The sequence below is a fragment of the Panthera onca genome, chromosome C2 (assembly GCF_046562875.1).
Source record: "Panthera onca isolate mPanOnc1 chromosome C2, mPanOnc1 haplotype 2, whole genome shotgun sequence".
In the NCBI taxonomy this organism is placed as follows: Eukaryota; Metazoa; Chordata; class Mammalia; order Carnivora; family Felidae; genus Panthera; species Panthera onca.
Window position 1 is genome coordinate 156,341,430 of NC_138347.1, and position 24,373 is coordinate 156,365,802.

The following is a 24,373-nucleotide window of genomic DNA, read 5'->3' on the forward strand; positions in this document are numbered from 1 at the left end:
TTTTAGGTAAGGCAATCAAGGAAGGCCTGGGGTAAGACAGCCTCTGAAAAGAGACCTGAGTGAAGAGAGGAGGTGAGCCACGTGACTCTTGAGGGGCAGGCATTCCAGCCAGAGGTGATAGTGTGTACAGAGCATCTGAGATGAGCTTGAGTTTGCTGAGTGAGAGGAACAGCAGGTCATTGACGCTGGAGCCAGGTGGGGAGAACAGTAGCAGGTGACGTCAGAGGCAGCAAGGTAAGGAACAGGTGAAGTCCTGTGGCCTGGGTAAGGACTTAATGTTTTTCTTGGTTTTTTAATTTTTTTTAATGTTTTTATTTTTGAGAGTGACAGAATGTGAGTGGGGGAGGGGCAGAGAGAGAGGGAGACACAGAATCCGAAGCGGGCTCCAGGCACAGAGCCCGATGTGGGTCTCCACATCACGGACCGTGAGATCACGACCTGAGCTAAAGTCGGACGCTTAACCGACTGAGCCACCCAGGTGCCCCAAGGACTTAGTGTTTTAAGAGTAGTGGTGGGATGGAGGGGTGCCCGGTTGGCTCAGTCGATTGAGTGTCCAACTCTTGGTTTAGGCTCAGGTCATGATCCCAGGGTCCTGGCATCAAGCCCTGCATTAGGCTCTCTGCTGACAGTGCTCTCTCTCTCTCTCTCTCTGTCTCAAAATAAATAAACTTAAAAAGAGTGGTGTGAAACCCGTAGAGATATATGACATTTGTGCATCAACCATGTTGATTCTAGTTTTCAATTGATTCCACTCCGGCTGCTCTGTAAGAACAAGAATGGAATCGGGAAGACTTGTTAAAAGGCTCTTAAGGGCTTTTAAATTTTTCTGGTCTTGATTTTAGCATCCTTTTTTAGATCTTATTTTTCCTTTTATCTTCTCTTTTGAAAGGAAAAGAAAATAGTATTATGACATGCCAGGTTACCCTTTCTCTCTTCATTGGGCTCTTCTTCCTTTGAAGTCCTTGTTAGAGTTGGAAGGAACCTCAAGAGATCACCTGGTTCACTCCCCTGCCTTCAAGCAGGTGAAGTATTCTCCCCATTTTACAGGTCAGCCAGCTGAGGTGTAAAAATTAGCTCGCTGATATATAGAGGCAACATATCCAGTAAGTAGCTGAGCAGGTACAGGAATTGAGGTTTCCTTCTACCTGAAGTGATTCTCCTCATTTGGTGTGTTGGTAGATATTTTGCCAAAGAAGGATCAGCTAGTGGAAACCCAGCGACGGGAGGCCTTCAGATGGAGAATACTGCAATCGCATTGTTGGTATTGCAGGTTGCTTCCCTTCATGGCTCTGGGGGATGAACACACATTTAAATAAAGAGACTTAGGGGGCGCCCGGGTGGCTCAGTCTGTCAAGCGCCTGACTTTGGCTCAGGTTATGATCTCACGGTTCATGAGTTTGACCCCTGCTCTGAGAGCACCGAGCCCGCTTTGGATACTCTGTCTCCTTCTCTCTCTGCCCCTTTCCCACACATGTCCGCCCTCCCTCTCTCTCATTCTCTCTCAAACATAAATAAACATTTCAAAACAAAAAACAAAACAAAAATAAAGATTTAGGCTTTGCTCTTTAGGAATCTGGGGAGAGGAGTGGTCTGAAATGTTTGCTTTACTTTGGATTGTAACTTTTCTTTTCCTGTTTTTTTCCCCCAGAAGAAAAATTTGCCCAAGCAGTGTGTTTTTTGCTTGTAGACCTATATATATTAACCTATCAAGCTGAGAAAGCTTTGCATCTTCTTGCTGTCCTAGAAAAAATGATTTCACAGGGTAACAATAACAAAAATGGGAAGAATGAGGTGAGTGTTGTAAGGTGATCAGATTAAAATGTATGATTATTAAATATTTTAACAGCTTTATTGAAATGTAACTCATTGTACAGGATGGTGGCTATCATTAATAATACTGTATAACATATTTGAAAGTTGATAAGAGAGTAGATATTCAAAGTCCTCAGCACAAGAAAAAGACCTTTGTAATTGTACAGTCTAGTGATGGATGGTTTAACTAGACTTATTTTTTTTTCCTTGCAGTGTTATTTATTTTTGAGAGACAGTGTGAGCAGGGGTGGGACAGAGAGAGAAGGAGACACGGTATCTGAAGCAGGATCCAGGCTCCAAGCTGTCAGCACAGTCTGACGCGGGGCTTGAACTCACGAACCGTGAGATCATGACCTGAGCCGAAGTCCGACACTTAACTGACTGAGCCACGCAGGCGCCCCTAGCTAGACCTCTTTATTTCACACTTGATACAGATATCTAATTGTTATGTTGTAGACCTAAAACAATGTTATATGTCAATTATACCTCAAAAAAATCTTTTTTGTTACAGCTTATTTTTTGTTGTTATGAAAATTTTTTTAATGAATAAAAATCAAAAGAATTATGCCTACCCTCAGGTGGCCCACAGGCTACGTAGGGAGAGACAGATGAGTTAAATTTTTTATTAATGAGGGCATCTGGCTGGCTCAGTTGGTAGAGTGTGTGGCTCATGGTCTCAGGATCATGAATTTGAGCCCCACGTTGGGCATGGAGCCTATTTAACTAAAAAAAAAATTTTTTTTGATTAATGACCTAAAAAAAGCAAAGGTAAATATAATTCGCATCCACAAAATTTACCTTTTTAAACTGTATAATTCAGTGGTTTTTAGTATCCTTACTGAGTTGTACAAGCATCACCACTGTGTACATTTTCATCACCCCAAAAAGGAACCCCGTACCCGTTAGCACTTTTTCTTTTCCCCTTCCCCCAGCCCCTGGCAACCACAAATCTTTTTCTTTTTTTTAAGTTTATTTATTTTGCAAAAGAGAGGAAGCAGGGAGGGGTAGAGAGAAAGAGAGAGAGAGAGAGAGAGAGAGAGAGAGAGAATCTAAGCAGGCTCTGTGCTGTCAGAGTGGAGCATGATGCAGGGCTCAAATTCCTGAACTATGAGATCGTGACCGGAGCCAAAACCAAGAGTCAGACACTTAACCGACTGAGCCACCCAGGTGCCCCTGATGTACTTTCTGTTTTGGTGAATTTGGACTATCCCGGCCGTTTCATATAAATGCAGTCATATAATATGTGGCCTTTTGTGATTGGTTTCTTCCACTTAGTTTGATACTTTCAAAGTTGACCAAGTTGTAGCATGTATATTTCTTTGCTTTTTAGGGCCAGATCATACTCCATTGTATCAATTTGCCACAGTTTTTTATCCATCAGATGATGGTCATCGGGGTTGTTTTCCACATTTGGTGATATAAGTGATGCTACTGTGAACATTTGTGTGCAAGTTTTGTGGCGGCATGTTTTCATTTCTCTTGGGTCCATGCCCAAGAGTGGAATTGCTGGATTGTATGGTAATTCTGTGTTTAATCTTAGGAGGAACTGCCAGCCTGTGGTACAGAGGCTGAAAATGTTACACAATTTTACGTTCCTACCAGCGTCTTACGAGGGTCTCAGTATGTTAGCATCTTGGCATGTGTGAGATACTAATTTTACAGAATGTAAAGATTAGAATTAAGACAATAGAAACCCCAAAGCTGGATAAACAGGCAGCTTTCACTAGAAAATATTTCATCATGAAAGTTCTTTAGAAAGAATGCACATTTATGACATATTCTGATAAGAGACTTGGTAAGAATACTTCAGGGGCGCCTGGGTGGCTGAGTTGGTTAAGCATCCGACTTTGGCTCGGGTCATGATCTCACGGTTTGTAGGTTTGAGCCCTGCGTCGGGCTCTGTGTTGACAGGTTGGAACCTGGAGCCTGCTTTGGATTCTGTCTCCCTCTCTCTCTGCCTCTGCCCCGCTCGCACGCTCTCTCTCTCTCTCTCTCTCTCTCTCTGTCTCTCTCAAAAATAAACGTTAAGGGGCGCCTGGGTGGCGCAGTCGGTTAAGCGTCCGACTTCAGCCAGGTCACGATCTCGCGGTCCGTGAGTTCGAGCCCCGCGTCAGGCTCTGGGCTGATGGCTCGGAGCCTGGAGCCTGTTTCCGATTCTGTGTCTCCCTCTCTCTCTGCCCCTCCCCCGTTCATGCTCTGTCTCTCTCTGTCCCAAAAATAAATAAAAAACGTTGAAAAATAAATAAATAAATAAACGTTAAAAAAATACTGAAAAAAAAAAAAAAGAATTTGGTTAAATCATCTTAGCATTATTCCTAAACACTATGTGGTAAAATACTTTATTTTTATATTCAGTACTGATAAGAGTTGAGAAAATGCAGTTCTGTTCAACAGATGCTTGTGTCCTTTGCTAGCTATTAAAGTGACAAAAATGAAAACGTTTTCGCTTTTCGAGGAACTCCAGTGTGTGGGAGGAGAGAGCTGGGGAACATCTGTCAAGGGACTGGGAGGAAGGCGGGGAAGGAAGTTTGGATGTTTGATTTAGGCCTTGAAGGATATAGTTTGAGTAGACAGAAGCAGCAGGCTGGAGCAGGGTAGCCGTCGTGGCAGAGAAAACAGCACAGACGTGAGAGTGGAATATTGGAGGAATTTCCGGCCACCTGAAAAGTCAGTGGAGGTCAGGAGGTGAGGTTGGCAACTCCAGTAATGGGTCTCAGTGTGAAGGCTTTTGAACGCTGCTAGGAATCTAGGGTGTGATGTTGCCAGTGTTTATACCAGAGAAAATTTTTGAGAAGGGAATGACGTGATCTGTTCTGGGTTCCGGAAGGATAACCTCAAGTTTTGCTTGAGTCATATCTGTGCTTTTTAAACCTGGCTATCATCATGCTCAGTGCAAGCTTCTCAAAAGTAGAGTTTCCTTAAGAAAAAAAAAAAAGTTGCCTATTACTCCAGACTGTTACACCTGAATGTCTGGCTTCTGAAGTTTGGAAATGCTCGCTAAGTGATTCAGACTAGCACGCTTGGAAATCACTGATTCAAATTATGGCAAAAGAAATCTTAATTTCAGTTAACTTTGTGTCACCACCCTACAGACTGGTAACAACACCAGCAAAGACGGATCTAATCACAAAGCTGAAAGTGGAGCCCTGATAGAAGCTGCAAGATCCAAGATCCATCAGGTAAATTCGAAGAGAGAGTCTGCGTCATGCGTGGTTGCTAATAGTCAGGAATGATGACGAATGTGCAAGATCATCGAAAGTAGTAAATGAATGTAAAAAAATGTGAAAAAAAATGTATGTCTTTTTGGCTTTGGAGTATTACAATTTAAAAGCATGTTCATCCTTCTAAATACATTTGCTTAAGATGGTAATGCAGTATCATTTCTTTTAATTCCTTGATAAAAGATTGAGGGAAATGGCCTGGGTGTATTGGATGGCAAAATCAGTTTGGAGACTTTTAAGATTCATTCTTAGCTGTGGGCACGTAAGAACTGGTAGGAATTACAGAAGCGCTGGATCACTATACTGTGCACCTGAAAGTAATACAACACTGATTTTTAATGTTTATTTTTTGAGAGACACAGAGCAGGAGCAGGGGAGGGGCAAAGAGAGGGGGAGACACAGAATCCCAAGCAGGCTCCGGGCTCCGAGCTGTCAGCACAGAGCCTGATGCGGGGTTCGAACTCACGAACTGTGAGATCGTGACCTGAGCCGAAGTCGGACGCCCAACCGACTGAGCCACCCAGGCGCCCCGAAAATAAAGTAACTTTTAAAAAATAAAAGAATTGTTAGGAGTTTTGCTTGCAATTCGGGTATAAGTTTTATTCCACCATTACCATGTTTTTTGTTTTTTAGAATGTCTTCTGAGAGTACAGTGAAAATAGATTCTTTGAGATAATTTAAAATTTGCTTTTGCAAGTAACTGGCATAACTATGTTGTGAACAGGTTGGGTTGAATGTCCTTAGCTAGAAAGTCAAGCTGCCTCACCACGTGTAAATGTACCATTGTTCTTACATACTAGCATTTTCTTTTAATAGTATAAAGTGAGAGCTTATATCCAAATGAAGTCCCTGAAAGCATGCAAAAGGGAAATCAAGTCGGTCATGAACACAGCCGGAAATGTAAGTTTCTTCTTGACTTTTCTTCCTTTTTTCTTTTTTTCTTTAATTTGCCAGTTTTAAGTAATTGATTTCAGTCTTAATCTAGTGTATATCTACCAGTAGATAAGAGCCTTGACATGGAGTGGTGAAGCAGTGATCACACCTTGTCTCTAATTTAATGCAGTGCTTTTCTCACTTAAAATTGCAGCTTGCATTTTCCCTTCATATGCAACTCTCAGAACCACCGTTTTAAATAGCTGTCTAGCATTCTGGGAGTTGTTTATCATAATTCACGCAAACATTTACTATTAGATACCTCAGGATTTTTTTAGTTTACACTCAAACCACTTACTAAAGATGAACAGTTCAGTTGTAGCTCAAACCTGCCCTTTCCAAACGGTCTTTGGCTTGACCTTCACTTTGACTAATGCCAGAGTACTGGAGACACAGTGCTCCTTCCGTCCACTCCACTGATACATGGTTTTTAGGACTATGGAGGGAGAAAACAGAATTGTACACATCCGCGATGCTTTCAGGAATAGTGTTAATTTTAAGTATGGAGTCATAAGGAGATATGGTTTGTAGTAGGAGTACTTCGGGTAAATTGACCCTAGAAATCCCAGGCAGGACCCAGATTAGTCAGCGGGTCACTGCTCAGGTGATTTTTGAGGAGAACAAGCGGTAGCCCAGGTCTGAGGCGTAGACTGGAGGCTAAGGGGGGAAGGCCTAACTAGCCGGCCCACCGTCACCAAAGCTGTTTGGAGATAAAAGGCATGATTTCTGCCTGAGTGGATGCCCTAGTCCCAGGGAGAGAGAAACAAGAAAAGAAGTAGTGATGCTGCGGACTGGCAGTAATGCCCAGATCCGGAGGGGGCACTGCTGCCTGGAATGAGCCTGCAAGCCCTTGTTTCCTCGGCGACCAGGAGGCAGCGGAGCGGGAGCAAGGACTTGGAAAGCCTGCAGCGAAGCTGGAGCGAGGCGTGAGGGGGCCGGGATGCCCGAGGTCCTCCTGGCTGCGTGTGCGCTCTGCAGATGTGGGCACGCTTGTGCGCCCGCCGCCACGGGGGTTTCCAGAGAAGTGAGGCTCCGCGCGCCTCCCAAAATGTGATCTTTGCCACGGCAAGGCTCACTCTCGAAAATAGGCGGTTCTTCCGTCCACAGAATGACACTGTTGTAGATCCCTCTTTGGAAAAGCATCTGATTATTTGTATCCTAAAAAGTAAGGGAGACCGTCAGTCTCTGTAATAGTCATTGAAATGAAAGGCCTAGTTCGTGCTGTTAAGTTGGCTTCCAGTTAGTGGTGTAATAGATATACATATATGGTGTATGCATTTTTTAAGGCAGACCTTGAATTGAGTTTATGAGGTGCTTTCTGATGAGTTTCTTTTTTGGGGTTGTGAGAGCAATGGAAAATTTTGGGGCTATGGTTTTTTGTGAGCATGACTTAAATTACGCTCTTGAATACATACCAGTATAGTGGTACAGTTGTGACCTCACATCACACATGTGAAGACAGAGTATAAACAGTTTATATTTTCTTTACAGTCTGCCCCCTCTCTGTTTCTTAAAAGCAATTTTGAGTACTTAAGAGGCAATTATCGAAAAGCTGTGAAGCTGTTAAATAGTTCAAACATTGCTGAGCATCCAGGATTCATGAAAACAGGTAAAAGAAAATTATGAAATTCTAGTACGCTATTTTATTTCTGGCTCTCTGTCTTTTGTTGTCTCCTGTACTTCTCTTCAGGGTGATTTTTTATAGTTTTTTATTTTTATTTTATTACTGTTTTTTCTCTTAGACCATGAGTGTGAGTAGGGGAGGGATAGAGAAAGAGACAGTGTTACGTAGGCTCCACACTCTGTACGGAGCCGGCGCGGGCCTCGATCCCACAACCCCTGGAATCATGACCTGAGCGGAAATCAAGAGTCGGACATTCAACCGACCGAGCCACCCAGGTGCCTCGAGTGTCCGTCTCGCTACCACCACCCCCCCCACCTCTTTCTAAAAATAAAAATAAAAATGCAAAGAAGAGGCGCCTGGATGGCTCAGTCGGTTAAGTGCCCAGCTTTGGCTCAAGATCCTAATCTCAGGGGCGCCTGGATGGCTCAGTCGGTTAAGTGCCCAGCTTTGGCTCAAGATCCTAATCTCATGGTTCGTGAGTTCAAGTCCCACGTCAGACTTTGTGCTGACAGCTTGGGTCCTGGATCCTGCTTTAGATTCTATGTCTCCCTCTCTCTCTGCCCTTCCCCTGCTCATGCTCTGTCTCCCTCTCTCTGAAAAAAATGAATAAACATGAAAAAAAATTTTTTAAAAATGCAAAAGATGAGTAAGTTTTATGATACATTTTGTTTTAGATTCTATTTAGATTTGAGCACAGACCGCATATGCGAACATACTCAACCCCTCTTGCCCTTTTACGTCCTCTGTTTGGTGGGGTGGTAAAAGATGGAGAAAAGCAGTTTGTTCCATTATAATGTTCTTGGATATTCTGTTTATTCTGAGTATGCTTTTTTTTTTTTTTTTTAAACTTTTGTGTGTGTTTATTTTTTGAGAGAGAGAGCAAGTCTGGGAGGGGCAGAGAGAAAGGGAGAGAGAAATTCCAAGCAGGCTCCGTGCTGCCAGCACAGAGCCCAATATGGGGCTCAAACTTGAGAAGCGTGAGATCATGACCTGAGCCAAAGTTCAGAGTTGGACGCTTAACTGACTGAGCCACCCAGCCGCCCCTGAGTACCCATTTTTAATTCTGCTAAATTTTCATTTTTGCTGTTTTTATTGTCAAAATTTCCCCTCAGAAGCCCGTAACACCCAAACACTGAAATGATCTTTCAGACTAAAAATTCAATATGCTTGAGAAAATTTTGCTTAGGATTGTCTTGATGTAGATATCAGAATTGACATTGTCAGGCACTGCAGTGGAGTGCAGAGCAGGGCATGTGGTTGACTAGTGAATGGTTAAGATTATGTAATAGGAAAGGTTTTTATACAGCAGTTTTATTTTTTGATATTTTTCTTTTCTCTTTTTAATTTACATCCAAGTTAGTTAACATATAGTGCCAACAATGATTTCAGGAGTAGATTCCTTAGTGCCCCTGACCCATTTACCCCACCCCCCCTCCAGTAACCCTCTGTTTGTTCTGTATATTTAAGAGTCTCTTCTGTTTTGTCCCCCTCCCTGGTTTTAGATTATTTTTGTTTCCCTTTCCTTATGTTCATCTGTTTTGTCTCTTAAAGTCTTCATACGAGTGAAGTCATAGGATATTTGTCTTTCTCTGACTAATTTCACTTAGCGTAATACCCTCCGGTTCCATGCACGTAGTTGCAAATGGCAAGATTTCATTCTTTTTGATTGTTGAGTATTGATATTTTTCATAGTTATTAATGTCAAAATTGTTCATTTTCTTCTCACATGTGAAATTTAGGTTTTGCTGCTGACAAAATATGCTTATTAGAGATTTGGGAAGAGAATGTTTCTTAAAGTGTTCACAGTGCTACTATCAGAGGCAGTCTCCTTTAAACATTTTAGCGTATTTCCTACTGTCTTTTTTCCTAAACCTAGTTTTTGTCTTTTTAAAATATCCTTGCTTAATTTTAAAATGTCAGAAGAAAACCTTTAGATTTTAGTATTAAGTATTGAATATCCTGATTATTAATTTTCTGTGTCTAGTCTGGCATTTATATCATTGAGGAATAGATGGACTGTCAGTGAGATGTTTTGGAGCATTTGGGAAGCAATTTAGAAGAGGAATCCTGAAGCTTAGATTGCTTTCATTACACCAGAACAAACCCCAGAGAAATGAAGGATTAAAATGTAAAAATTATAAAAGCAGCTAAAACAACAGCAACAACAACTTGAGTATTTTAATTTTGTGGTAGGGAAGACTTGATCAAACCAAGAAGCATAGAGTTTAGAAACGGTGACTAGAGGCGCCTGGGTGGCTCAGTCAGTTAAACATCTGACTCTTGATTTCATCTCAGGTCATGATCTGGTGGTGAGATGGAGCCCCAAGGTGAGCTCCGTACTGGGCTTGGAGCCTGCTTCAGATTCTCTCTTTCTCGGGGCGCCTGGGAGGCTCAGTCTGTTGAGTGGCCGACTTTGGCTCAGGCCATGATCTCGCCATCTGAGTTCAAGCCCCGTGTCAGGCTCTGTGCTGACAGCTCAGAGCCTGGAGCCTGCTTCGGATTCTGTCTCCCTCTCTCTCCATCCCTCCCCTGCTCGTGCCTCTGTCTCTCACTGTCTCTCAAAAGAAAATAAACATTAAAAAATATATATTAAAAAAAAAAAAAAGATTCTCTCTCTCCCTCTGCCCTTCTCCCACTCACACACTCTGTCTTTAAAGATAAGTAAAAATTTTTAAAAGATGACTAAATTTAACCACGTAAAAACGTGAAACATTAAAAACATAACACACACGGGGCACCTGGGTGGCTCAGTCGGTTAAGCATCCGACTTCGGCTCAGGTCATGATCTCGCAGTCTGTGGGTTCGAGCCCCGCGTTGGGCTCTGTGCTGACAGCTCAGAGCCTGGAGCCTGTTTCGGATTCTGTGTCTCCCTCTCTCTGACCCTCCCCCGTTCATGCTCTGTCTCTCTCTCTGTCTCAAAAATAAATAAACGTTAAAAAAATTAAAAAAAAAAAAAAAAACATAACACACACACACACACACACACACACACACACACACACACACACACACACACACACACACACACACACACACACTGAACCAGGTCACAAGACAGATGACCCAATGACATTGTGGGTAATATTTGAAACAGACATGACCCAAGTTTTCTGTAGCATACTAACAGGTAACCAGTAGGAACAACATCTGTAACCAAGTGAAAAAGTGGAAAGACCATAAAGAAGCAGAATACAGGATACAAATGCCTAACAAGCATGAGGAGAAAGACGCTCAGCCATAGTGATACATTTTTTTAAATGTTTATTTTGGCAGAGTGCGTGGGTGTGGACGTGCAGGTGCCAGCAGAGGAGAGAGAGCGAGAGAGAATCCCAAGCAGGCTCGCACTCTCAGCACAAACCCAGCGTGGGGCTTGATCCCACAACCTGGGATCGTGACCTGAGCTCAGATCAAGAGTTGGACGCTTACCCGGCCGAGCCATAGTGATGTGTAAAGACATAGGAACTAAAAACAGCGGAGGGGCCCCTGGGCGGCTGGGCTGGACATCCCACTCTGGGCTTCAGTTCAGGTCACCGTCTCTCAGTCGTGGGATCAAGCAGAGCTCGGAGCCTGCTTTGGATTCTCTCCCTCTGTGCCTCTTCCCTGCTTGTGCATGCATGTGTGCAGACATGCCTGCACTTTCTCAAAATGAATAAAATTAAATTAAAAACAAATTCATTAAAAAAAAAATGAACAGCAGAGACTTAAAGTTTAACAAGCAAAAGCGGGAGTTTATGTGTTCTGTTTGATGTATTCTTGCTATTCATTGAATACATTTCTGTTTTAAATGTTTCCACATATACTTTGTTCTTTCCAGTTTCTACATAGTATTTTGTTGTGTGGATGTAACGCATATGATGTTACTAATACATATTTTTTGTCCTTTGCGTTATTGTATCATTTGCCTATAACTATTAAAAGTTGAATCGGAAACGAAGACTAAACAGGCTAACAAAATTGATGTGCACAGTTGGTTTATCACCTGTAAGAAAAGATTGTGAAAGGAAAGGAGCTTACAAAATTTTCAGATGTTTCTTAAATTTCAAATGCCTCGTGAACTTTTCTGTAGGGCCTAGCGGATGTGATTGCGTGGCTGACTCTTGTGTGGCATGTATCAACAGTAAAATCTGTGGACAAATTTATCTGTGTTCTCAGGTGAATGCTTGAGATGCATGTTCTGGAATAATCTTGGTTGTATCCATTTTGCCATGAGCAAGCACAATTTGGGAATTTTCTACTTTAAAAAGGCCCTCCAGGAGAACGACAATGTTTGTGCACAGCTCAGTGCAGGCAGCACTGATCCAGGTGAGCTCTTTGCTGGAAGACAGTTCGTATTTGACCGCCTGAGGAGGGCGTGACACTAGAGAGCAGCTGAGCACTGAGGCACGTATGCAATTGTCAAATCACTCTATTTATACCTGAAACTGATATAACACCGTACCTGATGTACACTGGAATGTAAAAAATGCTAATTTTTTTAAAGAAAAAATAAAAATAAATAGGTAGATTAGAGATCAAGTGGTCCAAATGTATGCCTCATGTGCCTACCTAAAATTAACATTGGCCCTTCCCAACAGGTTTGACTCTGGGCATTAGTAGATATTGCTACTTCAAATAACAGGGTGGTAGGAGTAATTATCAAGGAAACCTAAATTACGTTCACTTTTTCATGGATACAGAGATGAGTAATCACGTATGGTAACGTGATCAAGCAAAATAGATTGTGGGAGTTCTCAACTGCTAAGCTGGGTTTTTTTGTTTTGGTTTTTGTTTCAAGTAAGCTCTGCATTCAGTGTGGTGCTTGAACTTGTGACCCAGAGATAGAGAGTCCCGTGCTTTACCAACTGAGGCAGCCAGGCACTCCTAACCTAGTTTTATTATAGGTTATTTCCAAGGTTTCACATGTGAGGTTATTGGTAGTATCTAACAATCTTTTTGAGCAAATTCCTGAAGTCTTTTATTTAATATTCATACGATATGAATCCTTCACCTGGAATGCTTAAAACCAAGCAGTTATTTACCTTATTGAAATATAAAACTAACAGATGAAAAATGTATCCAAAATTATAAGTAGTCTTTATTTATTATAGACTGAAACTTTGAAAAAGCGAACCATAGTCTTTGTAGGTATAGTATATTAATTTTTATGTTCATAGAAAAGTTGCTAAATCCCCCTAACATTAGCTGCATGTTTCTGGGTAAGAAAGCACATGACAGTAAAATGGTTAACCAAACTGAAAGTTTAAAAAAAAACAAAAAAAGTGGAATCAGGCCTGAGTGACTCAGTCGGTTAAGCATCCGACTTCGGCTCACGTCATGATCTCGGTTCATGGTTTGAGCCCTGAATTGGGCTCCGTGCTGACAGTATGGAGCCTGCTTGGGATTTTCTCCCTCTTTCTTTTTCTCTTTCTTTCTTTTCTTCCTTTTCTTCCTTTCCTTTCTTTCTTTCTTTCTTTCTGTCTGTCTGTCTGTCTGTCTGTCTCTCGCTCTGCCCCGGCCCCTACCCCACTCACACTTTTCACACTTTCTCTCTCTGAAAAATAAAAGAAAAAACTGCAATCTTCTAAAAAGGTGGAAAAGGTACAGAGGAGTCCGTGGGTCCTGTCTCTTTTCTTTGCCTTTCTGGAAGATTGCTGTCTGGCTGCACCAGCACAGGCAACTGAAATGACTCTGGAGAATGTTTGTGGGGTTGAGGGGGACGATCATCACTGGGAGAGAGCTGTTACAGCTTTACAGTGGGGTCACTGATATTACACGAGGTAGCATTCAAGTACTTCGTGGGATAAATGTTTTCAGTGTGACTGCTTTTTTTCACCTGATGAATTTTTTCTTAACCTAATTTGTCTCACTAGGCAAAAAGTTTTCAGGAAGACCCATGTGTACGTTACTAACCAACAAGAGGTACGAGTTGCTGTATAACTGTGGAATTCAGCTTCTTCACATCGGAAGACCTCTTGCCGCCTTTGAGTGTCTGATTGAAGCTGTTCAGGTTTATCACGCAAATCCCCGCCTCTGGCTACGGCTGGCCGAGTGCTGCATTGCTGCAAACAAGGGGGTGAGTGCCCCTTGGGCATCGTTTTGAACCGTCCCCCAGCTCGTTACATAGAAAGCAGCAAACGCCGGGAGACATACGAGACCTCATTCCCTTTTTAAGTCTCGGGGAATGAACGTAGTCCGTCCTTTAACAGTTGGACAAAAGATTTCGTTTCTGAGAGTCGTTTGTTGACATTCTGCTTCTTGAAGCATCGCGGCCTCTGTCAGCAGTCATATTAAAGAGGTGGAGTCGTTGAGAGGGTCGAATGTGGTGGGACGGTGGTCCGCTGGCTGCTGGGGGCGGGGGCCGTGTCGTCTGAGGCCGTGAGAATGGCACCTGCACAGGTGGGTAGAAAAGGACCGACGGTAACCCCGTGAGTGCGACGTCGCTTTCCTTTCGATCCAGTAAAAGGACTGTCGGACTGCCTCTCCCACAGGAGCGTCCCCCGTGACTGTGCCAAAGAGGCCGGTTTACGTGGGTGTCCTCGCCTAGATGAGCTGCACGTGGGGGTTGCTGGAAGCCTTGGGAATCTGGAGTGGGGAGCGGTCAGTGGGGGCGGGGGGAAGACCGCTTGGATGAGAATCGCCAGACGCCTGTAAGACCCGTTTCCTCCCCGCCCGTGCCGTGCTCCTTGGCTGTGTGGAGACTGGGTGGCCTGGCACCTGAGGCGTGCCTGCCGTCGGCGACCCGAGAGGCGTCGGCTGCCCTCGCCACTTGCCGAGGAACCGCTGCGGCAGCCCGCGTGCGGAAGGATGTTTGCCTGGCGGTTCTCACACGTGGTATTTACGTGGCTGATGATCTGTATCCCCCTGGGGAAAGAGAAGCGTGCCGTCCTCGAAGGGCTTTAAGGATTTATTTGATTGTAATTTGCCTTTTAAAAGACAACTTTCTTATTGGAGCATTCTTTTTTTTTTTTTTTTTTTTTAATTTTTAAAATGTTTTTATTTGTTTCGTTGTGAGAGAGAGAGAGCGAGCTAGCAAGGTAGGGGCAGAGAGAGAAGGAGACGGAGGCTCTGAAGCGGGCTCTGCACTGACAGCACAGGGCCTGACGTGGGACTTGAACTCACGAACAGTGAGATCAGGACCTCAGCCGAAGTCGGACACTCAACTCACTGAGCCACTCAGGCGCCCCTCTTATTTGGTAATTCTTAAATTAATTGACAAATAATTCTAGGCAGAATGTGTACTTTTGAAAACAAAAATCTCTAGGAATTGTTTATTCTCTTTAATCCATTCATGAATTTAAGTATTGGAGGCCTCTCATTTGGACAGTTATTGGAAACCAGGGAATTACATCAACCAGGGAGTAGAGAAATACAGTAAGGCTTAATATTTTCTTTTAAAATGACTTATTTTTAGGGGCACCTGGGTGGCTCAGTCGGTTGAGCTTCCGACTTCGGCCTGGGCCATGATCTCACGGTTGGTGAGCCGCTGCCGGGCTCTGTGCTGACAGCTCAGAACCAGGAGCCTACTTTGGATTCTGTGTCTCCCTCACTCTCTGCCCCTGCCTCACTCCCACTCCCTCTCTCCCTCTCTCTCTCTCTCTCTCTCTCTCTCTCTCTCTCTCTCTAAAAAATAAATAAACATTAAAAAGAATAAATTAAAACAATAAAGTTGTTATTTTTAGAAGTAGTGCTTTTCAGACTGTCTTCATTCTGTGGATTTTATTATGAAGTCACTGCCCCATTCTGCAAAGTTCTAAATCTCTAATTTTTAAAAAATGGTGGAGATGACTTAATTGCCATAATTTGGTGGATGTCAGAATATTCAGTTTGTGCTACAAATAGGAAATATGCCAAAAATAATTATCTGTCTGTGTGCTCTCTCTTCCTTCTAAAAGGATGCTGAAGTGCCCTAAAAGACAGTTAAGACAACCCCCAAACACTCTCTAATAAAACCAGAGAGTAAAATCCCAAAAGCAGAAATTACAAACTCTAAATAAAATTCCATAAAATGTATTGAGTTGGGATAGAAGGAATGCTGAAGAAAGCAGTTTCTACCCTCAGAAATAAATTCATCTTTTAATAAAAAGAGCAACTTGGGGCACCTGGGTGGCTCAGTGAGTTGAGTGTCCAACTCTTGATTTGGGCTCAGGTCACAATCTCAGGATCATGGGATCTTAGTGGAGCCTGTTTAAGATTCTCTCTCCCCCACTGGCGCTCTCTCTCTCTCTCTCTCTCCAATAAAAGTTAAGAAAAAATATTTTTTTTAAAAAGAACCAACTTAATTGTTAAATTGGTGATGCTGAGGAGATCATTTATGTCCTGTTTATCTGACGGACATTGCTTCAGACTGCTTTTGGCAGAAGTAGGGCTTACGCTTACTTGGATGGGTATAATACATGAGAAAAGATCCGCTAATTTAAAAACAACCACAGACTTTACTATAGGGAGAGTATGTAACCAATTTAAGAGAAGGCTGCTAAGGGGTGCCTGGATGGCTCAGTCGGTTGAGCATCCGACTTCAACTCAGGTCATGATCTCGCAGTTCGTGGGTTTGAGCCCCACGTTGGGCTCTGTGCTGACAGCTCAGGGCCTGGAGCCTGCTTCAGATTCTGTGTCTCCCTCTCTCTCTGCCCCTTCCCCACTCATGCTCGCTCACTCGCTCTCTCTCAAAAATAAATAAACGTTAACAAAAATTAAAGAAAAGAAAAGAAAGTTTATTATTGTGGATTTATAGTTCCATTCCGTCTTTGTTTTCATCTGTTGCACTTCCACATCTTGCTTGCGTGATCTTGTGTGACCTTACGGATCGGGAAGGAACGTATGGATGAATCATAAATTTATCACCACGAATAGGAAAAGAAGTCAGAATGGGAGTGCCTTCCAAGAATGGTTCAGAATATCCACTTTTTGTTATTTTTCATTGATCTTGCTTGGCTGCCCCCTCGACACAAAATTTCCAGTCCGAGCAGTTTTGTTGTATTTTTTAAGCACTGTGTAATATTTTCTTTTTAAAATGAATATACAGTGAATCCCCGTTTTATCAGAAGTCATGGCTGGAAGTACAACTACAGTAAAGTTCCAGTAGGAGCAGTGAGTAACAGTACAGAAACGCGCTTAGAGAAGGACTGTTTGCAGGGCAGAGTTTAGCTCTGCGAGTTCTCATGGGTCGGCTCCAGTTTATTCCTGCACGTGAGAGCTGCGTGACTCTATAAAATGACAGGGTGGGATTCCACCTGCAGGCAACCCAGAGACCTCGAATGACGGGAAGATAAATGCCGCTGGCACATTAAGTTCTCGTAGTGAGGTGATGCTGCTGTGTTCGTGAGACATCCCAACACTGTGTGTGTGTAGGTAGCTTTTACTGTTGTCGGTCTAATGTTTACAGGGTTTTAGAATTTCGATTTTCTAGAAGGAAAGAATTGTCCCTGTGTAAATGTTAACATGTAGCTTGTCCCAGTTTATATGTTGTTAAAATTTAATTAATGCTTTCAATTAAGAAAGACACGCTGGGTTCTAGGAAGTAGAGTGGCTTCCCTTCCTGAGTTTTTGCGGCTCTCCTGTTTCCTTACTCTGATACAGCATGGTGTCCGGGGTGTAGGATATTCTAACTAGATCGTTCTAAATAAATGCTTAAGTCATTCTTGAATTGCCTTTTTTCCTTAGAATTACCTCAGACTTCATATTAAAATATAGCATATATGACAGACTTCCCGCTTCATGTACTAATTAACCATCGTTTTCTTCAGTACTGAACATATTTCCTTTATCACCAAAACTCCACATTGGTGGATCGTAGGAACTTCCTTGGAGTACTTCGAAAAATATTAGATCATTTTTCACATCCTGTCTTACAGTTGCATTGATTAATTGGAAATTATGTGTGTTTTTGCAGACTGCTGAACAAGAAACTAAAGGCCTTCCAAGTAAGAAAGGAATCGTACAGTCTATTGTTGGTCAAGGCTATCATCGTAAAATAGTTCTGGCATCGCAGTCCATACAGAATACTGTATATAAGTAAGTATTATGCAGAGAGAGAGAAAGCGTAGATATTTGATATTATTTCTCAATGTCATTTATGTATAAAAATATGCTTAAGATTTTTCATAGGAGGAACCACTTTGCAACTAGGTTTTATTTCTACTTCAACAACCAGAGCCTCATATATAAGTCCATAGTTTATATTATCTGACACAGGGTTTCGGTTTAGTTACGTATGTGCTGAGACTGTTGATGGCTCAGAGAACCCAGTCTATTCAGTTCCATTATTCAGAATGTCCAGAAGAGGGCATCTTGATGTTTCTTAAAATTTTATATAGTGTATCATTGCTGCTTTTTATTTAGGTATTTTCCCTAAACCTGATTCTTAGTATTAGGAGAAAAAAATACAGATACATAAGTAACAAAGCAATTTAAAGCTGTCACATGCAGGACCTTCAGTTGAATAGCTTTTAAATATGAACATCTTTATCTTATATAGAGAAAGATTCCGGGGCGCCTGGGTGGCTCGGTCAGTTAAGCGTCCAACTTCGGCTCAGGTCCATGACTTCGAGCCCCGCGTCGGGCTCTGTGCTGACCGCTCAGAGCCTGGAGCCTGTTTCCGATTCTGTGTCTCCCTCTCTCTCTGCCCCTCCCCTGTTCATGCTCTGTCTCTCTCTGTCTCAAAAAGAAATAAATGTTTAAAAAAAAAAAGATTCCAATTTGCAGTTGCTATTATTTTTAAAGTAGTAGGCTTTGTAAAAAATTTGCTGTTTTTTTCCTTCGCCAAAAATAAAATTGTTCTCTACCATTTAAAAGTTTTTCCAAAGTTTTTTTTTTTTTTTAAGTTTGTTTATTTTTGAGAGAGGGGGGGAGACAAAATCCCAAGCAGTCTCCACACTACCAGCATGGAGCCCGACACGGAACTCAAACTCACAAACCCTGAGACCGTGACCTGAGCCAAAATCAAGAGTCGGACGCTTAACTGAGCCCCCCCAAAGTTTTAAAGTAGTATCTGGCACACATTATTTTCGTGTTAATTTATTTCAACTATACTGCAGATTTATTTTTTAAAGACTTAAAATTTCAAAATTATTACTACTTTTCACTTTTTTTTCCCCCTAATAAAGTTTAGTTTGGTGTATCAATAGAAAGTTATATAAAATCTCAAAAAAGGGACACCTGGGTGGCTCAGTCAGTTGGGCGTCCGACTTTGACTCAGGTCATGATCTCACGGTTCGTGGGTTCAAGCCCCGCATCGGGCTCTGTGCTGACAGCTCGGAGCCTGCTTGGGATTCTGTGTCTCCTCCTCTCTCTGCCCCTTCCCTGCTCATGCTCTGTCTCTCAATAATAAATAAACGTTAAAAAAAAGTAATAAATTTAAAAAAATAAAATAAAATAACATAAGATCTCAAAAAAAATATTGTAAGACAAAACAAAGCATTTTCGAAAACGAGGATCAACTGAAACAAGGCTCAGGTGTAACCTTTCTTTCCAGTTCTTACTATACTTGTCCTGGCCCTTGTTACAATTTTCCTTGTCTGTAACTCCTCTGTTGTGTTAACATGGGCACTACAGATCACCTCCAAGTCGTTTTCCATCCCTAGTCCCATTCCTGGAGATACAACTGGGTATTATTCATGCTTCCTACACTTGATATGCACCGTTTAGGATTTGGGTGCTTTAGCATTCTCTTGGAGTGGCTTGTTTTCAAATTTTCCCTGTCAGAGGGCACATTTTCTTTCATAATTCTATTGGTTTTATTCCCGATAATAGAAAAGTCTTACTACTCTTTATGTTATTTACTTGGCTAATTCGGTTTTACTCTTTCAAGCGATGGACAGTCTTCAGCCATTCCTGTAGCCAGCATGGAGTTTGCAGCCATCTGTCTCCGAAATGCCTTGCTGCTCTTACCGGAAGAACAGCAAGATCCGAAGCAGGAAAATGGGTCTAAAAATAGTAACCAATTAGGTGGGAACGTGGAGAGCAGCGAAAGCGGCGAAACTTGCAGGTATTCTAATCCCTTGGACCCCCTTTGGTGAAGCCCCTCAGGACTTCATTCGTGAGCCCCTTTGTCCTACAGATGAATTCTTAAAATCTCCAGACTGAATTTCCTAAATCCCCTGTTTTGAATAAGAAGAAAGGAAAGTATGAATGTTAAGTATTTCTGGAAGGGAGAAATAAAGTGAAGGCCAAGTGAGGACAGAACCTTGGAAGAGAAAAGTGGAAAGAAACAGCTTTTCATTGACAGGAGATACAGCTGTAAAGAAATCCTTTCACACTCAGGGATAGGGCTTTGTTTTTACTTTTATTAAAGTAAATACTTAAATCCTAAAACTTCTCACTTCTTCTTATCCTTTGCCTTTTGTCTTAACATACCGTAAATCACTAACCTCTAGAATATTTCTATTAATTTCTGGGTTTTTTTGTATAAATGTTATACCAATCCCTAGAAACTAAGAGACTTTCTAGTAATCATAAAACACCATCATATATAAAGTTATTTTTACGCATAGCACCTTTAAATTCAAGTGTTTCCTCCCAGCATTTTTTCTGGATTATTATAAAAATACATTCATTAAAGAAAATTTGAAACAAAACTGTGGGGTTTTTTCCGCCTCCATCAAGAGGTTATCTTTTACTGTAGTTGATACAAAAAAAAAAAAAAAGCAATCAGAAGAAAGAAATGTGTGAAAATACGAGAGCGGTCTCCTTTGTAGAGATATTGTTTACAATTAGAAATTTAAAAAAAATTTTTTTTAATGTTTTATTTTTGAGACAGAGACAGACCATGAGCAGGGGAGGGTCAGAGAGCAAGGGAGACACAGAATCCGAAGCAGGCTCCAGGCTCTGAGTTGTCAGCACAGGGCCCGACACGGGGCTCAAACTCAGAAACCACGAGATCATGATCTGAGCTGAAGTCGGACACCTAACTGAAAGAGCCACCCAGACACCCCAACAATTAGATATTTTTAAAAGCAATATTGTGTATTGGAGAAAAGAAGCTGAAATACAGTATAGCTTTAACACATTGGTGTTACCAAGTTACTAAGCATTTTTTCATTGGTTGTTTTGGCTCTTTTGCATTTTTGGCATAAAAAATTGCATGGGAGTGGGGATCGGGCAACCAAATTTTATATTTAATTGCTTGTTTGCTCTTTATAATTAAGAGTCTGTCTTTATTTTAGCAGTAAAAGCCATGATGGAGATAAGTTCATTCCAGCTCCACCTTCCTCTCCATTGAGAAAACAGGAATTAGAAAACTTAAAGTAAGTATGTAAACAAAAGTTAGCATAGCAGCTACTGCATGTTATTTTTAATCTTTATTTTGTTGATATTGTGAATGGTATTGGTGGAATGTCAAATGTTAAACCAGTCTTTCAATCTTGTGATAAACCCTACTAGTCAGAATGTATTATCTTTTTTTATAAATTTTTTTTAATGTTTATTTATGTTTGAAAGAGAAAGACAGAAAGGGTGGGGAGAGAGGGAAACACAGAATCCGAAGCAGGCTGTCAGCACAGAGCCCCAACTCAAGGCTCGAACCCACAAACCACGAGATAATGGCCTGAGCCAAAGTCAGACGCTCAACCGACTGAGCCACCCAGGTGCCCCTTTTAAAATTTTTTTTTTAATGTTTCTTTATTGTTAGAGAGAGTGCAGGTTGGGGAGGGGCAGAGAGAGAGGGAGGCACAGAGCCAGACGTAGGGCTCAAACCCACAAACCATGAGATCGTGACCTGAGCTGAAGTCAGATGCTTAACTGACTGAGCCACCCAGGTGCACCCAGAATTTCATTTTTTAAGTATCAGATTTATCACTGCTCTTACTTTTTATCCATTTCATGTAATGTGTAGAAAGGCCTTCTTGCCTCCAAGGTTCAGAAAATAATTCACACATGTGTTCTAGCACTGCCACAACCACCAATCTAAATTTTTGTTTCATGTAGAATTTTGTTTTATCTAAATGAACAAGGTATAGGAATCTATCCTGTGTCTAATTTTTCGTAGTAGTCCATTTGATTAAGTTAATTTAACTTTCAAAATAAAGCATGAAACAGAACTATGAATGTTGAGATTTTATGTGTAAACATTTAAAATTACATTTTTATAAAATAACATGTATATGTCTGTTTGCAAAAAAAAAAAAAATCTGGGAAGGATCTGTGTCAAAACCTTCGTAGTGGTTATTCCTGAATGGTGGAATAACTGATTTTCATTTTCTTACTGGATATGTTTTTTTCCTAACTCTTTAAGAAAGGAAGATATTTCCTTAATGTTAGTGATGCCCCTCCTTGCATATCTAGTGTTTTTGGAGGAAGATTGGCCAGCCGGATGTGCCATTTTCTCTCTTCTCCCTCCCCTCCCCTCCCCCACCCCCCCACCACTTAAATAAAGACACGCCATTTTCTGATCATAGGTTGTCAGATCAGCGTGTTCACAGTAGGGCATTGCTGTCCTTGAGCTCGGGGTGCCACGCACCATGTTCACCTAAATGACAACTTTTTATCTCTTTATATCTTTACTCTGTTGAAGTATACCATAAATTCACACTATGCAGTAATGCCCTCTCTGGCCGGGGTATTATTATCAGGAGGGAAGAATTAATCCTCTGATTATAGAGAGGAAAATCTTAAATTTCAAATTTAGTTAGAAACGGGGAGTTGGTCATTTAAGGTACATTTTGAAAGTAGTGTTTTGGGGTTTTTGTTTTGTTTTGTTTTAATTTGACAAAGATAATTGTTTTATTCAGTAATCTTTAGAGTAAAATTTCTTTTTTTTTTTTTTTTTTTTTTTTTTTTAATTTTTTTAACGTTTATTTATTTTTGAGACAGAGAGAGACTGAGCATGAATGGGGGAGGGTCAGAGAGAGGGAGACACAGAATCCGAAACAGGCTCCAGGCTCTGAGCTGTCAGCACAGAGCCCAACGTGGGGCTCGAACTCACGGACCGCGAGATCATGACCTGAGCCGAAGTCGGCCGCTTAACCAACTGAGCCACCCAGGCGCCCCTAGAGTAAAATTTCTTGAATTCTCTTGTAGTGATAAGATAGCAAGAAAATAAAAGTACTGTAACAAAACCAAAATATCAGAAAAAGGTTGCCGTTGAATACATTAAAATTGAATTTTTAAAAGCAGTCAAATTCCAACAGTATAACTAAAACTCACTGTGCTAGATTTTTGTCCTGAGTAGAAATGTGTAAAAACAAAGCAGGTTCTGTAAAGCTAAACTGTATTTGGTATAAAGTGAGCTGGTAGGGAAGAGGTGGATTGTAATGTTCAGCCAGGACAATATTTGGGAAAGTGCTTTATTGCCAGAAAATACACTGTTTTCCCCTGGTATTACTGCTTACTGTCTTCTAGAGATGCCTCTATGGAGCCACCTGTATTTCATGTTTATCTAAGGGTTCATTTAGTTTTCATAGGTTATTTTGTATGGTAAAAATCTCAGTACAAAGTGTGATGTGGTGTAGGGGTGCCTGGCTGGCTTATTTGGAAGAACGTGGACTCTTGATCCGCAGGGTCATGAGTTCAAGCCCCCACATCGGGGTAAGTAAAGCATTAAAAAGAAAAAAAAATGACATAGTGTAAAGTAAAATTTGACCCATCACAGCCCTCTGTTTCCAAGATCTTCCAGAGGGATGACCAGTGACTGGTTTCTTTTATGTCCTTCCAGTGAGATTTCTCAGTCATATGTCAGCAAATGGATATATGGGTTTTTTAAGTTTTATTTCATTTATTGAGAGAGAGAGAGTGTGTGTGCACTTGCATGCATGCACATGAGTCGAGGAGGGCAGAGAGAGAGAGAGGGAGAATCCCCGGCAGGCTTCTTGCTCTCCTGACCTGTGAGATCACAGTCTGAGCCAAAATCCGAAGTCCAGCGCTTAACCGACCGAGCCACCCAGGCATTCCTGTGGCATTTTGCACACTAACACTTGTCTAGTGTCCGTCTTGTTCTGTACCCTGCTTTTCCCACTTGACAGTGTATCTTTAGAGATTGCTCTGTCTTGGGACCAACCTCTGTTTCACTCTTTATAATAGGGGCATAAAATTACATTCTATGGATATGACACGTATCATTCATTTTAGCTGTTTTCAGTCTTTGATGTTACAAATAATGCTGCAGTTAAGTATCACTGGACACAGTTCTTAAGGAGAATCTTTAATGAAGAGAGCATTTAAGCAGTTTTTAGGTTTAATTTTTACAAATTTATTTGAGTGTTGTATTAATCTTAGGGTTGTCTTATGCATGCGGTTAACAAGTATTTTATTCCATAATGGTCGAACGGCTGCAGAGCTGTGCAAATTAATCTTGCATTCTTAAAGTGGCATTAAAGAGAAGGGTACGTGCGGGTGTTCTACTTCCTCTCAGAGTTTTGTACCTCTCGTGGCACAGCTCTTGGCTTTCCACGTGTCCTGGTGGGAGGACTGGTGATTTCTAGAGAAAAGAACTTTACTTCCCTATCTTTGTGGAAAGGGGCAGAGGGCCTCCATGGGGAATTCCGTCATCATAAAGGGAGGTAAAGATGGGTTTGCGCGAATCTGTTAACCTTTTTTTTCATGGAGCAGACGGGAGAAAGGAAGTGGGACAAGATGGAAGGAGCCTTAGGGTAGATTTCATAAAAAGAACTGCTGTGCAGGATAGTAGTGATGGTAATGTGGAGACAAATGGTGCAGGGAAGGAGTTGTGAAAGATTTGTGGGTAATTTCCCAAGCTATAAAGGCTCCTAATGCAGTTGGGCGTGTTAAAGGGCAGTTCCGTGGCAGGGGCCAGCTGTCCTCTGTGGAAGGAAGGGCACTGAGCACATTGGTTTGCTGTTAAGATCATGGAATT

General features: G+C 41.7%; 1 protein-coding gene across 6 annotated transcripts in view; it reads left to right on the forward strand.

Moving 5' to 3' along the window:
• Positions 1-24,373, forward strand: part of CNOT10 (CCR4-NOT transcription complex subunit 10) — a 72,174-nt gene that overhangs the window by 25,851 nt on the left and 21,950 nt on the right. For 4 of the 6 annotated variants that reach the window (XM_060638163.3, XM_060638161.3, XM_060638157.3 and 1 more), the window contains exons 5-13: positions 1,649-1,791; positions 4,905-4,991; positions 5,850-5,933; positions 7,458-7,575; positions 11,743-11,892; positions 13,440-13,642; positions 17,459-17,580; positions 19,376-19,552; positions 20,730-20,810. In XM_060638163.3, the coding sequence (XP_060494146.2) occupies positions 1,649-1,791; positions 4,905-4,991; positions 5,850-5,933; positions 7,458-7,575; positions 11,743-11,892; positions 13,440-13,642; positions 17,459-17,580; positions 19,376-19,552; positions 20,730-20,810 (1,165 nt within the window). The remainder of the gene's footprint in view (positions 1-1,648; positions 1,792-4,904; positions 4,992-5,849; positions 5,934-7,457; positions 7,576-11,742; positions 11,893-13,439; positions 13,643-17,458; positions 17,581-19,375; positions 19,553-20,729; positions 20,811-24,373) is intronic. The other 2 variants (XM_060638158.3, XM_060638160.3) reach the window with 1 other exon arrangement.